At 36.3% G+C, this 13406-nt stretch overlaps 1 protein-coding gene across 3 annotated transcripts in view; it reads left to right on the top strand.

Annotated features, from left to right (window-relative positions):
• LOC110839438 (small G protein signaling modulator 1-like) overlaps positions 1-13406 on the top strand; it is a 94649-nt gene that overhangs the window by 58210 nt on the left and 23033 nt on the right. For all 3 annotated transcript variants that reach the window (XM_022083621.2, XM_022083619.2, XM_087348561.1), the window contains 7 exons: positions 460-624; positions 1948-2076; positions 3908-4121; positions 5649-5928; positions 8882-9124; positions 10393-10609; positions 13011-13270. In XM_022083621.2, the coding sequence (XP_021939313.1) occupies positions 460-624; positions 1948-2076; positions 3908-4121; positions 5649-5928; positions 8882-9124; positions 10393-10609; positions 13011-13270 (1508 nt within the window). The remainder of the gene's footprint in view (positions 1-459; positions 625-1947; positions 2077-3907; positions 4122-5648; positions 5929-8881; positions 9125-10392; positions 10610-13010; positions 13271-13406) is intronic.

The following is a 13406-nucleotide window of genomic DNA, read 5'->3' as shown; positions in this document are numbered from 1 at the left end:
TTATATGGCCTTTGGTCATCTGACATTTTGTTTTATTCAGTATGCCATGTCAGAATGCTCAATTTTATCAAAAGTCAACTCAGAATGTAGCAGAATGAATCTTACTCCTCCATCTTGCACCTGCATTTTTTTACATTTTATGTACTGTGTTGCTGCAGACATATTACTGTTCAGGCATTGGTGTGACCTTTCCACAAAGAAAAGGAAGGAGGCTCAGAAGCCAATACTCATTACTAATTTCTTAAAAATTAACTTTCATTTACAGATTTACATTATGTTAAAATCTTGAATTGAATTGATATGCTCATATTTTTGATTAATTTTCATATTATCTGACATTTTCAATTATATGAACATCCTTTTGTCCCATTTGCACAGGTTAGAGGTGTAGGTAAGATAATCAGAAATCTACTGTATATGGATAACGAATAATATAGTAATTTTGTGTTCTTGTTACAGCTGACAGTGGTGGTACTATAGTGTTGGTGGGGCAGGATGGAGTTCAGCGTCCTCCAATCCACTTTCCAAAGGGTGGGCATCTGCTTGCATTTCTATCATGTCTTGAGAATGGTCTGCTCCCACATGGACAGCTTGACCCACCACTGTGGTCACAGAGAGGAAAAGGTATAGCAGATGTTTATAATGTAGGTCACTGTTAAATTATCATGGAGACTATCTCCCTTTCATAAATAATTTACATAAGTGGTGTGTCATTTTTATATATATAGTTGGCTCTAAGAGTCTGGTGTCTGTGTCTCAGACCAGCGGGGGAACGTTGGCTGAACTTGTATGCTCACACATTGTATCTAATGTGTCATACTCACAGTTACATCACATATCACACCAGTCCCTGATGGTGGAGGCACAGACAGTCTCTGAAACACTGGAAACTTATTCTGTACTCATACAGGTGATTGATTAAGAAGACTTCATTGCATTCAGTCACTATGGAAGCTCAGAATCTTGTAAAGATATAACTGTTATGTACACATAACAATGTAGAATATGTTAATTAAAAAATATTCTGCTGGACCTAAGTACTATATTGTGGCTTTGTTGTTTTTATGGTCTCTGCAAATATAGCTGCGTGATTTGGACTTGCAGTATTCTTAAAGATTCTGCTGTCTTGTATGATAACAAACCTGAGATGCTGTATTTTTTTAACAATTTATCTACAAGACGAAACAGCTTTGCTTTGCAATAAGCATACACTTTACTGGAACAAGAAATAAAGATTGTAATACCATTATTCACATAGTAATGTTATGCAGTGAGATGTACTTGATTCTGATACAGATAAAACAACAAGAGGATTTAGAAGATCGCATAATGAGGAGCACCATTATTTGTAATCGTTATATTATATTATTACTGGGGATACTGGGACAACCCGTTCTTCAAGTGCCTGAGCACTGCGGGTCCCAACTTTTCGTTGGCTTCGGTAGGTCTGCTTGGACGAGGGGTTGGCGCGTCGCAAGGCCTCTACCTCTACACAGGACAGGACAACACAGAAAAACGCTGACAAACATCCATGGCTTGAGTGGGATTCGAACCCATGGTCCCAGTGACCAAGCGGCACAAGGCCCACGCCTCAGACCGCGTGTCCACTGCGGACCCCATATTATATTATTAGGGTGGTAAAATTAAGGAATTTGAGATTTGTGGGACACACACCATGGTTGGGGAGAGAAAGGACATATGCAGTTTATTCAGAAAACCTGTAGGGAAGACACTATCTCAGAGATGAAGACATAGATGAGAGGATAAAATTTAAATAGATTTTAGAAAATAGGATGTTACTTTGATTAACTTGGCCCAGGATAGGCTCCAGTTGTAGGCTCTTGTGAATATGGTACTAAAATTTCTAATTTCTTAAAAGATGGTGAATTTCTTGAATTAATGCTAGCTTCTCAAGGAGAACTGTAGTTATGAATTTTGTTTTTGCAGGAAAAGTGTTTCCAAAGCTTCGAAGAAAAGGACGCACTCTTACATCATTAAAAAATGGGGAAGATGCAGAGGATGAGACAACTGATTATGTATTCCGAATTGTCAGCAAAGTACGCCATGAGGACTTCTGTAAGTATTGTTGTTTAAAGTTTCCTGGCTATGCAGATATTTGGACCCCCCTCCTTCCAGAATCCAGGAAACTAATCACCACCTACTGGAAAACCAGCCTCGGTTGCCTTCCTGCCCTACGTCGGGACGACCTTCAACCGCATAAGCAGGTTGCTGGCCAGGCACGACATCAAGTCTGTTGGTCTTCCGCCAAAGAAAATTCCCAGTTTTCTCCGGCCGGTAAAGGACGACCTAGGACTGAAGACGCCTGGCGTATACAGAGTTCCCTGCGAGTGCGGAAAAGTCTACATCGGCCAGACAGGCCGTTCCGTTGAGGCCAGGATCAAGGAGCACGAACGCCACATCCGGCTCGGGCAGCCCGAGAAATCTGCGGTTGCTGAACACCGCTTCAACTTGGAACACAAGATACAGCTAGAGGACACTTCTATCCTCTCCTCAAAAACCGGCTACATGGATCGGTTAATCAGGGAAGCCATCGAGATCGAACTTCATCCTGATAACTTTAACAGGGAAGATGGACTTCACCTGAGCCGGTCCTGGAAGCCTCTGATCCACACACTCCGAGGACTCCGAGAACGAGCAAGAGTGCGCCGCCAGAACCAACCGGACCACTAACTCGGCCCCTTTCAGGGCCCTTATACATACAACAAAACTCACCTTTCTCTCTCTACTTTCTCTCCCTCTCCCACTCTCGCCCACGTGCTACCATTGGTCCACTCCCATACCTGCTCCCATTGGCTCGGGGCAGGCTACACCTTTCACTTCCCTGCCTATAAAATCCAACTCCTCACACCCTATTGGCATATTCATCGCCCTGATGACGGAGGCAGTATGACCTCTGAAACGTTGGTTAACATCGACCAGACTACACAGCGCAATAACCCAGAAGACAGAAATCTTCACTATATAACCTCATTAAGTAACAGATCACTACCTGCATATGAACAATTTTGAAGCCAATGAAAGTAAGTCAGGTGGGATGACATTTCCAGTTTGTTGAGTGTAATGCATTTAATTTCTTTTTAATAAGTTCTACCACTTGGATTCTAGATAGTTCATATACTGAATACAGCTGCCATTCTGGCTCAGTAGTCTGTGCTTATTTCTTTTATTTCTTGATGAAACTTTGTAACATACTCATGCTGGGAACCTTAGTTTGGTTACTAAGCTATGGGCTGGACAATTGGGTTTTGATTTCTGGCACAGTTAAGATATGTTTCTCTTAGGTACCATGTACAGACCAGCATGTGGGCCACATGCGGCCTCCTATCCAGTGGGTAACAGTGTCCCTTTCCCCTGGGGTTGAAGCACACAACACCTGAAGCTGACCACTCACCTCCGCCTGGTAACAAGTTCAAGAATTTGTCAAACCTTACTGCCACTCTCCCATAGATCTTCATGATGTGATACTAATATAAACCAGGGACAACTTCACCCACAAAACACTGCATGAGAATTACTGATACTGTGAAGTGCTCATATTTACTCTCCAAAAATTTCCCTGCATAGACAAGATGTTAAGTAAAGCCATCCTTTTACATTCTGGCACTGGAAGTGATTGAGTGGTCAGCAGCATGCCCTGGCCACACTTTACCCCTGGGAAAGCACCCCGGTATCCATTGGACAAAGAGACTGGGTGGCCCCAGAGCCAGTCTGGATGCAGAGGCTAGAAGAAAATTCTGCTTCTGTTAGGGATTGAACCCTGATCATCCAGCCTATAACCAGTCACTTTACTGTCTGAGCTACCCTGCTCACTGCATTGACAAGATGTGTGTCATTTAAATTCAAGTAATGTGTACTGAATATTGTTCTTTGTAAACATGGCATACAGTGACAGGCCAAGACTTGATGTATCCTAGTCCACTGACCAGTAGTGTTCAACAACTTCAATCCAAAGTTCGAGCACAGCTCATCTCAACTTCCACAGCCAGTTCCACATCATCATCCAAATCTCTGAGTCTGGATCCAGGAAGTGGTGCAGAAATGCCTGAGAGTCCAAGACAAGGTGCACTGTCAAGTGGTCAAAATCCAAAATTAACCACAGGGTAAGTCAGGAAGCACTGCTGTACTGTACTGTAGCAATGTACTGATACACATCAAAGTTAGAAATTTAACGTTTTAAGTTGTTCACTAAACTCTTTATGTATTGAGATGATGGAAAGCATCCCTCTTTTGCTTATGGTTGAGTCTGACACTGCATGCATATTATCTCATTTCCTGGAATACTATTTTAAAATGTGCACAATAGAACTATTATAAATAGAACATCATAGTGAAAAAATTATGTTACACATTATTCTTTATGTGTCATTGAAAAGTGGCAGACAGAGTTAAGAAATAAGAACTTCTAATCTATTTTAAAGCATATCAAATTGTTTTGACATTCTTTACCGGAAAATCATAATGTTGAAAATATGTTATGAGACTCATAAGACAAAATTGCCTTTAATATTTTAGGTATGGCATGTAAATTCCTTTTGGTCTGTGTGCACATATGGATTTAACTGTAATTTAAATTGTCATGTTAGAAAATACAGTATTTATTTTTTTAAGTTTGAAACTCAAAATAAAACTGTATTATTGAGAAAGAACCCATTTACCTGCACATGAATTTTCATAATAATCAGTCTTTATATATACACCTATTTTATGTTTATTTTTAGTTGTTTCCATGTTTTAATTGATTATTCTTCATACTGCATATTTATGGTGGTAGAAAATCTTCGAGTCCACTGTACTGACTTAGAACTGCCACAGGCATGTTTGTTTGGCTAAGCCTCATTGTGTAATGAATACAATATTTCCCAGAGTTGTTTGTTGGTGTTATGATTACAGACTGGTTTATCAACATTGAGCATTTCAGTATTTGGTAGCACCTAGAGCTGTGTGAAACTGTTTAGCTTAATGAGGAATGCCATATTATCGGGCCGATGAGTCCTGATAATGGAGGCAATAGGGACCTCTGAAACATTTGTAAACTTCTACCAGACTACACGATGCTAGAACCCAGAAGACAGCTGTCTTTGGACTCTGTGCCATGAAAACCTCAAATCCTATGTATTGGTGAATGTGAGCTCTAGGTCTGGAAAAGGTTTAATTGTGTAATTTGGGCTTTGTTTAAATTTAATTACTGAAAATAATTTTCAAATGAAGACATTCAAATGTTCAATTTATTTTTGTATTAAAATAATTATATATATTTGTTTACCGTCAAATCACAATAAAATAGTAAGATAAGATAATTAAAATGATTAAAATATCATCTTATGGTCCATATCGAGCATTCGATTTACATCGGAACATTCACAACATGTTTCGGTTTATAAAACCGTCATCAGGTGTAAATTATAAACTTTTAAACTCAAATTACAATTATTTATAGTTTTTACAATTTTATAATTTTATCATCTTTCTCAGTATATTTTATGGAAGTTGTGTTTAGATATTATTAATATAACATTATTTGTTGAGGTGGTGTTATTGATGTTTATACCAGTCATATATGAAATAGCAATCGGTTCAGATGTGTTCAGAGGAGAGATCATGAATAACTTCTTTTTGTATGTTTGCAGTGATTCAATACAACTGGTATGTGAAACCATGAAGCGTCAGATAATCTCACGAGCATTTTATGGATGGCTAGCATATTGCCGCCACTTAACAACAGTACGAACACATCTCTCAGGATTAGTGAATCAGAGAATTGTGACTCAGGATGACCCTTGCGATGCTTCTGAAGGACTTACACGTGAAAAGTGGGACAAAATGAATGTTGATGGCATAATTACTGACAAGGCTGAAGTATTTCGTCTCACTTATTATGGTGGCATATGTCATGAACTCAGGAAACAGGTAATTCGTAAGAGTTTGTTGAGTGTGGAAGTCCATTTATTTGCAAATGAAATTGGACTGAAGAAAATATTCATGTATGCTTCATCTGTTTCATTAGGACATTTGTCACAAAAATAATGAAGTGGGTAATCAGTATTTAGCCTAACCATTATGGTGTGAAGGAAACACAAAAAAAAATTCTTTTGAATCCATAACTATATATATCAAATGTGAATAATAGAAAGGGATTCAAACAAAGATAAATTGGGTCTTGTGAAGCATATGGTCCATACTGCCTGTTCTTATCTTCTTTTATAATTCTGCTTGTTGTTTGATATGTTATAAATGTGGTATGTCACATTAAGGGAGGAACATAAGTGGGGTATTTGAGAAGACGGTGCTGTGGAGAATATTTGAACACAAGACAGAGGAAGTAATAGGAAGCTAGAGAAAGTTGTGTTATGAGGAGCTTCATAATTTGTATTCTTAACAAAATATTGTTTTAGCTGATCAAATAAAGAATGGACAGAAAATAACATGTGTGTTTAGATGAGAAGTGCATATAAAATTTGGTTGAAAAGTCTGAAAGGTAGAGACCACTTGGAAGACATAGGTATTGATGGGAGTGTGATATGAAGATGGATCTTCAAGAAGTAGTTTATGAACGTGGGGACTGGATTGGTTTGACGTTGTCGTTCATTGATAGAATCCTGTGAAGACAGTAGTAAACCTTTTGATTCAATGAAAGGTGGGGAATTTCTTGAGTAGCTCAGTGACTGTTAGCTTCTAAAGAGCGACTCTTTTCCATAGAATTTATTCTACCTTTGGTCATGCCATTATTCTTCTTATATAGAAAAGACCCAAATTTAATTGTAAGGTTTTGTCATAAGGAATCAGAATTACTTTAAAGTTTATAAGCATACTTCAATGACATAATTACAAAAGAAAAGCTGAGGAATTATGTGTTCAAAAAAAGCATATATTCCAAATGCAGATAAAATCATTCAGATAAATAAGTAATTACTTATGTAAGTGCTGACAGGATAACTCCTGAACATAACATTTATGATGGTAATTTACAAACTTGCTTAGGAAATATCCACTGTATATTTATTTATTTATTTTTGGTTTATTTAATGATACTGTAACTAGCTCACCCATTAAAGCAAAATGTTTCTAAACATTATTTAAAAATTCAGTTATAATTTCAAATGAATAAAACGTGATGCATATTCATTACTAAGAATTCAGTTAATACTCTCTCAGGAAATAATTGTTATTTATGGTAAGAATCATATAAATCCATAAATATACTGTGTGGGCATAAGGTAGAGTTACTGATTTTTAAAGAATGTGGTACATATAGTTGCCACTATGCTGGTTAATGAATAGTTAATTGGAACAGATATGTGAGGAAGTGGTGGCCTGATATATGACATTATCCTGGCATTTTCCTGTAGCAACTGAGGGAAATCACACAGAAACTTACGGCAGGATAACTGGTCTCTAGGCCAGGATATGAACCTCGGATCTTCTGAATATGAAGCAGTAGTGCTAACAACTTGACCATGATATACATTCACTGCTAAATGTGATTGGTCTTAGTTGATAAAAAAGAAGTTATTTATTTTAGTAAACATTTGTTAGAGAAATACAGTAAGGTAAAAATTACCAATATGAGGTGTGATAATTAAGTTATGCATATATGTTGTATTAAGTAATGAGTGAGCAATAACTAAGGGGCAACGTGTTACATGTCTGTGGTTGCATCTTGTCTGTTGGTGAAGCAAAGAAGGTAGTAGTAGCAGCGAAGCAGTGGCAGAGTTACACAAGCGTCTGTCTTTGCCCTGGCAGAAAAATGAGTGGCAGGTTCTTGGAGCAATGTATTAACATCAAGTTTTGTCCAAAGTTAGGAAGAAGTACAAGTGAATTCTGCAGTTGTCAACAGAGGCATTTGTTACTGATGCTATGAAAACATCAAGTGTCTTTGAGTGACATAAAAGGTTCAAAGAAGGTCGGGAAGACATGAAGACAATGCTTGTTTATTTTTTTATCACAGGGGTATTGTTAACTTTGAGTTTGGTGAACAAAGCCAAACAGTGAAGCATCATTGTTATTTGGAAATATTGGCAAGGTTATGTTTGTGAGGCTGTTTCTTGGAGAAGACCTGAACTTTGGCCTGGTGTTTGGATATTGCTTCATGACAGTGTCCCTACTTATGATGTATTGCTGTCTAGGAGTTTTTGGCGAAAAACCAATATTGAAATTGGACCATCCTACATATTTGCCAGATTTGGCCCCATGTGACTTTTGGCAATTCCAAAAGCTAAAAAAGGGCCATAGACTTTGAAACATTGCTAACATTCAGGGACATGTGATGACCATCCTGAAGAGCATTCCAGAAGAGGAGTTCCATAAATGTTTTGAGGTGTGGAAATACCAATTCACTAAGTGTATGGGAGACTTCTTTGAAGGTGACAGCAACCAATACTGTCCATTCCAGAAACTTAATTGTCACACTTCATACTTAACCTATTGTGTTTATTTTCTGTCTTCTTGTGATAAAATACTTTTTAAATCATCAGTTTTTTTTTCTGTGCGTGTACCAGTCAGTCAGTTTTCTGTTTTATGTCAACAGTACATAGAGAATTTCAGTTAAAGAAGAATTTCCTGGTGCAGAGAGTAAAATCTGTATATCAGTGTAATATTAAATCTTGATGGGATCATGTGGCTCTGGGAATAGTTGGAGTCTTATTCTAAATTTACTTTACTTACTAAATTTACTACTTCTTCATCTACTTGGGTTTGAATCTTGTAAACATAGGTTTAATTCTATAAAACTATGTATTTTCTTTAAAGCATAACAAATCTGCATTTAATGCTCAGTAAATTATGGTGAATGAAAAGTTAGCAAAGATATATACTGATGAAAACTAAACTTCTGATTAAATTATATTAAAACATTTATTTTCAGTTGTGGCCATATCTACTAGGACACTACCAGTTTGGGAGCTCACCAGAGGGCAGGCAAGAATTGGACCTTGCAACACAACAGAGCTATGAAACTACAATGTCAGAGTGGCTGGCTGTGGAAGCTATTGTGAGGCAAAGGGACAAAGAGACGATGGCAGCCAACCTTGCTAAGCTGTCCTCAGAGAGCACAAGCGGAGATGTTCCACCACCCACCCCTGCCATGGCACAGGAACTGAGTAATGATGTCAGTTCCTACTTTTGTGTGTTCTAAGATCATAATATCACTTTTATATTTCAATTGAGGAATTTTGTAACTTCTTGGGATTAATTCATTTTTATAGATTTCCAATCCACATCTTTCACAGCTACGAAGATATTGTTTCTTTCAGTGCAATAATTATTTAGGTGCTGTCAGCATAAAATTCATATTTTGACCATAAAACCTGAAAGAATGAGACCATTTTGGAGACCTAGGCATGTATGGTATGATAATACTAAAGTGAATGTTAATAAAGTTCCTTGTGGGTAATTTTTGACTAGTTGATCGGATATTTGCTTCTCTTAAAGTTAAATGGAATTAAATAGGTGAATTTGTTTAATTTTAAAATCATTATATTATACCCACGTAAAGACAATTCAAATTTCCTGCCTTCCTTGCTTACTGTTAGTATATATCTGTGATATAGCACACTTAAATATTGATGTATTAAAAAAACTTCCTTGTTGTAAGAATATTACTGTGGAAGAAAGTTAAAAATACTGGACATTTAGTTTAGTGCCTTTTGACCATTTATTAAACATATTCATCTGGCTGCATATTGTGAAGATTCTGAGTATAATTTATTTCCTTTGTGTGGGATACCAGTTCACAGCTAAGTAAGTCAGATGGTGGGAATGCCACCTTGAAGCACTTACCTGCTTGATTTTAAGTCAGGATTGTCTACCTTAGGAAGTTATCTTCACTACATCTTACGAAATCATCCATCCTGGATTTTAATTCGTTTTCCTTCTCCTAGATATTTACCAGTAATTAACATATTGGGTCAATGTGCCAGGGAAATTTATCAGCCTACCAGTTCTAGATCTGCCATGTTTTGTAAAAGCAGGACCACCTTGGTAGGTTGTGGTTCTCCAGCATGTATGGAAGTGTCCTCAGTGGTAAAGGTCTTTCATACTACCTCAGCTCAACCCTGGGTAGAGCAGGCACCAATGCTGAGTTTGATCCATACAAAGATATTACCTCTGCTATACCCTTGACCCCATTAAATGTGTTCACATAGTTAATTTATTGGCATTATTTTTTGTGTTGTGTAAGGAGAAAACAATATTAACTGGTATATATGCATGGAACAGCATTTAGCAGAATAAATTCTTATAGACACATGTAGAGGGAATGTTCTTCCTCATTTCAGTGTACCTGAACACAGGTTATTATAAATTAACATAAGAAATTTCCAAAGTTTATAATTTAGTACTCTAGAGATTTTAAGTCTAGCTTTTTTTTAACTGCAGGTATTTGAAGACAACTTGAGTCTGCTTTCTGACGAGAATGATTCTGTGGATGAAGAAGAAACTACAAATCATAATGGCAAGACTGAATATGGTGATCAAGAAGAAGAGTACTTTGTTCGTTGTCCTCCCAATTCTTTAGAAAACAACCAAACAGATGTTGAGGAACAGCAATTCCCTGCAGAATGTAGTAGTAGTCCAAGTGACTGTGGAAAAAATGGTAAAGTTATCTCATGCAGTCTGTGTATACAAGTTTGAGTGTGTTAGTTTGCATTAATAGCTTTCAGACAACTCAGGTTAAGATTCAGTGGTGGGCTCTTGTGAACATAATAATGAGCCTTCAGGTTTTATAAAAGATTGGTAGTTTCTTGATTTACTGAGTGACTGTCTGCTTCTCCAGGATTCTATTCTATGAAGAAAATGTGTTTACTGGCCTTTACTCTGTCTCTCTGCTTTCATGAGACAGGGATACTCCACATTAACTGATTCTGGCAGAGGTGGAAAACAGATATTCTATTAATCCTTTATTCAAATTTTTTTTTGCCATTAGGTGGACACTAGGGAATGAGGTTTCATCTTTTATACAATTTAAATAAATGTAATCAAATTTAAGATTTGAGGTTCTCATGGCAGTGAGCATGGAGATGGCTGTCCTTTTTGTTGTAGTGCCATGTAATTTGGTAGAATTTTACTGACATTTCACAGGTACAGCTGACACATTGGTAAAATTTACCATGCTACTTGGCACTACAACACAGAAGACAGCAATCTTCATAATCAAATTCTGTTTCTCAGTGAACTTCTACCAGACTATAATAATCTTATTTAACATTCTCATTATGCAAAAGATCTTGGAGATCTGTTGGACCGTCAGCTCTGTTCCCATAACCACCTTGACTGCATAATTTCTGACAGTTTGAAAATGTTGAGTTGATTCATTATATTGTTCTTCTTTAAAGTTGTTGTGGATGGATTTGATATATCAGATAATGCTTGAACTTTTGAAACTTCAAACCACATTGTTGTGGTGAGAAAGTAGCATAGAAATATACTAGTCATTCAAACTATTCAGCCTTTTTTAATAGAATTTGTACCTGTGAGTAGAAAAATTAGTATTTTTATAGTTTGATTTGTATATTTAATAATGAATGATTTTGTGGTATAGCACATTCTTTGTTACTTATAAATTCCATATTATAATATATAATAAAGGGACGCTGTTAGTGTCTGTTACTCTTTAGTATCGATATTAATTGTTTTACCTTTTATTGCTATACTACATGGTAAAATTAATTGTTATAGTTGCACATTTTAATTTTCTGTTGAATGTTTGAAGTTTATAATTTATGCTACTCTTTCCTAGTGTTTGCCTTTGATTTTAAAAGTTTTGATGGCTCTACAGATAAATGAATGCCATTTGGTGCACTGTTTTTGACTTGATTTGAAACCAGTGCACGAAATAGAATGAACATAAAATCCCTTTATTCTATTAAAATTTTGATATACAATATTTGAGAGTTAGGTCACACAGAAACCCTCACTAGTTTTTTTTATTAAGTGCCAGAATCAGCGTACCTACATCACATGAGTTGTACACCATATGCACAATGAGGGAACAACATGTATATGAAAGACAGACCTCGGCAGTTGTAGTGACACAGTAGCATGTGTACGGAAGTCCATAGTTTATTGATTTGAATTGTAACAATATTTTTGGATTTAGTATGAATAACATGCAGCAAGTCACTGTAAGTATAACTAGTGCAGTGACATCACACTGAATTAGTACACCAGTAAATTCTTGTGGGGAAGATTTTTAATGTTTTAAAATTTGTAAACATTATGACTGGATCTAACCTTCCCAGTGAATGGTTTGAAAAAAGTGTTATTGTTAATAGATTTCCGTCTTCTGGGTTATTGCGCTGTGTAGTCTACACAGCGCAATAACCCAGAAGATGGAAATCTTCATACTCACCGCTGTGAAAACCTCAAATCTTACGTGTTATTGTTAATAATCCAACTGCAACCAGAAATACCATAGTAAAACTACACGTTGAACCAAATGATTAAGCACTGAAAATTAACACTGAAGATCGCCCTACGGGTGCAAAAAGCTTATATTAGTATAAACTAGTGACTAATACATAAAAGTGGTTGGTCTATATATTGATGAATTTACAGCTACACGGTATGAAAGGTTAGAAGAACAAAATACTTGGTTTTCAGCAATGAAGTAAAATTATCTGCACAATTTGTTCATATGAAATACCCTCCCATTTAGTATATCACAGATCTAATACTTTCAAACTCTAACCCAGCAGTGAATGCTTGTAATTGTTGGTTTTTTGTATTAAGCTTTGTTTAGGCCTGTATAATTTAATTTGTTACATACATTGCTTTTGTCATAAAATAGACTACTCTCAAAACGGAGAATAAACTTGTTCCAGTACTGCATTTTTGCAACTTAAACTGAATATTACATTACATTTTATAACTGTAGCTGTCATGTGTCATGCTCAATACTAAGGCATGCTGCATTAGAATATAGTGCACAGTATTTTCTCACCAATAAAATCAAATTTAAAAGCTGATTGAAGAAAATTTTCCTTTAACAATTTCAGGTCATCCAAACAGCAAGTCTTCTGCAGAAAAACAAAATGGAATTCATATGAAGTTAAATGGGACTTGTGATGACAGAATCAGAAAAGGAGAACAAATCCTCAATGGAATTGTTGAAGAAGATGAAACAACTACCATTCCATGCTCACAAAGTTCAAAAGAGAACCACAGTCCAGACAAACATTTCAGTAACACTCTTGCTGAGAGTGTTAGCAAGTTGGTCAATGGTTACACTTCACAAATACTAGAGGAAAATTACCAGGTAAAGCATTGCAGTTTTCATAGAATTAATTGTCATACTTTCATTTCAAAATATGGTACACATTACTATAATATGTATGGGACAAACTATCTGTTTCTCTGATAACAGAATGTAAGTAATTAAAAATTACTGTTTT

The sequence above is a fragment of the Zootermopsis nevadensis genome, unplaced genomic scaffold (genome assembly GCF_977971745.1).
Source record: "Zootermopsis nevadensis isolate Lab colony 2312 unplaced genomic scaffold, Znev_1.0 Znev_ptg000002l, whole genome shotgun sequence".
Classification (NCBI taxonomy): domain Eukaryota; kingdom Metazoa; phylum Arthropoda; class Insecta; order Blattodea; family Termopsidae; genus Zootermopsis; species Zootermopsis nevadensis.
The sequence above is the reverse complement of the archived record's forward strand: the minus strand, read 5'-3'. Positions and strand labels throughout refer to the sequence as shown.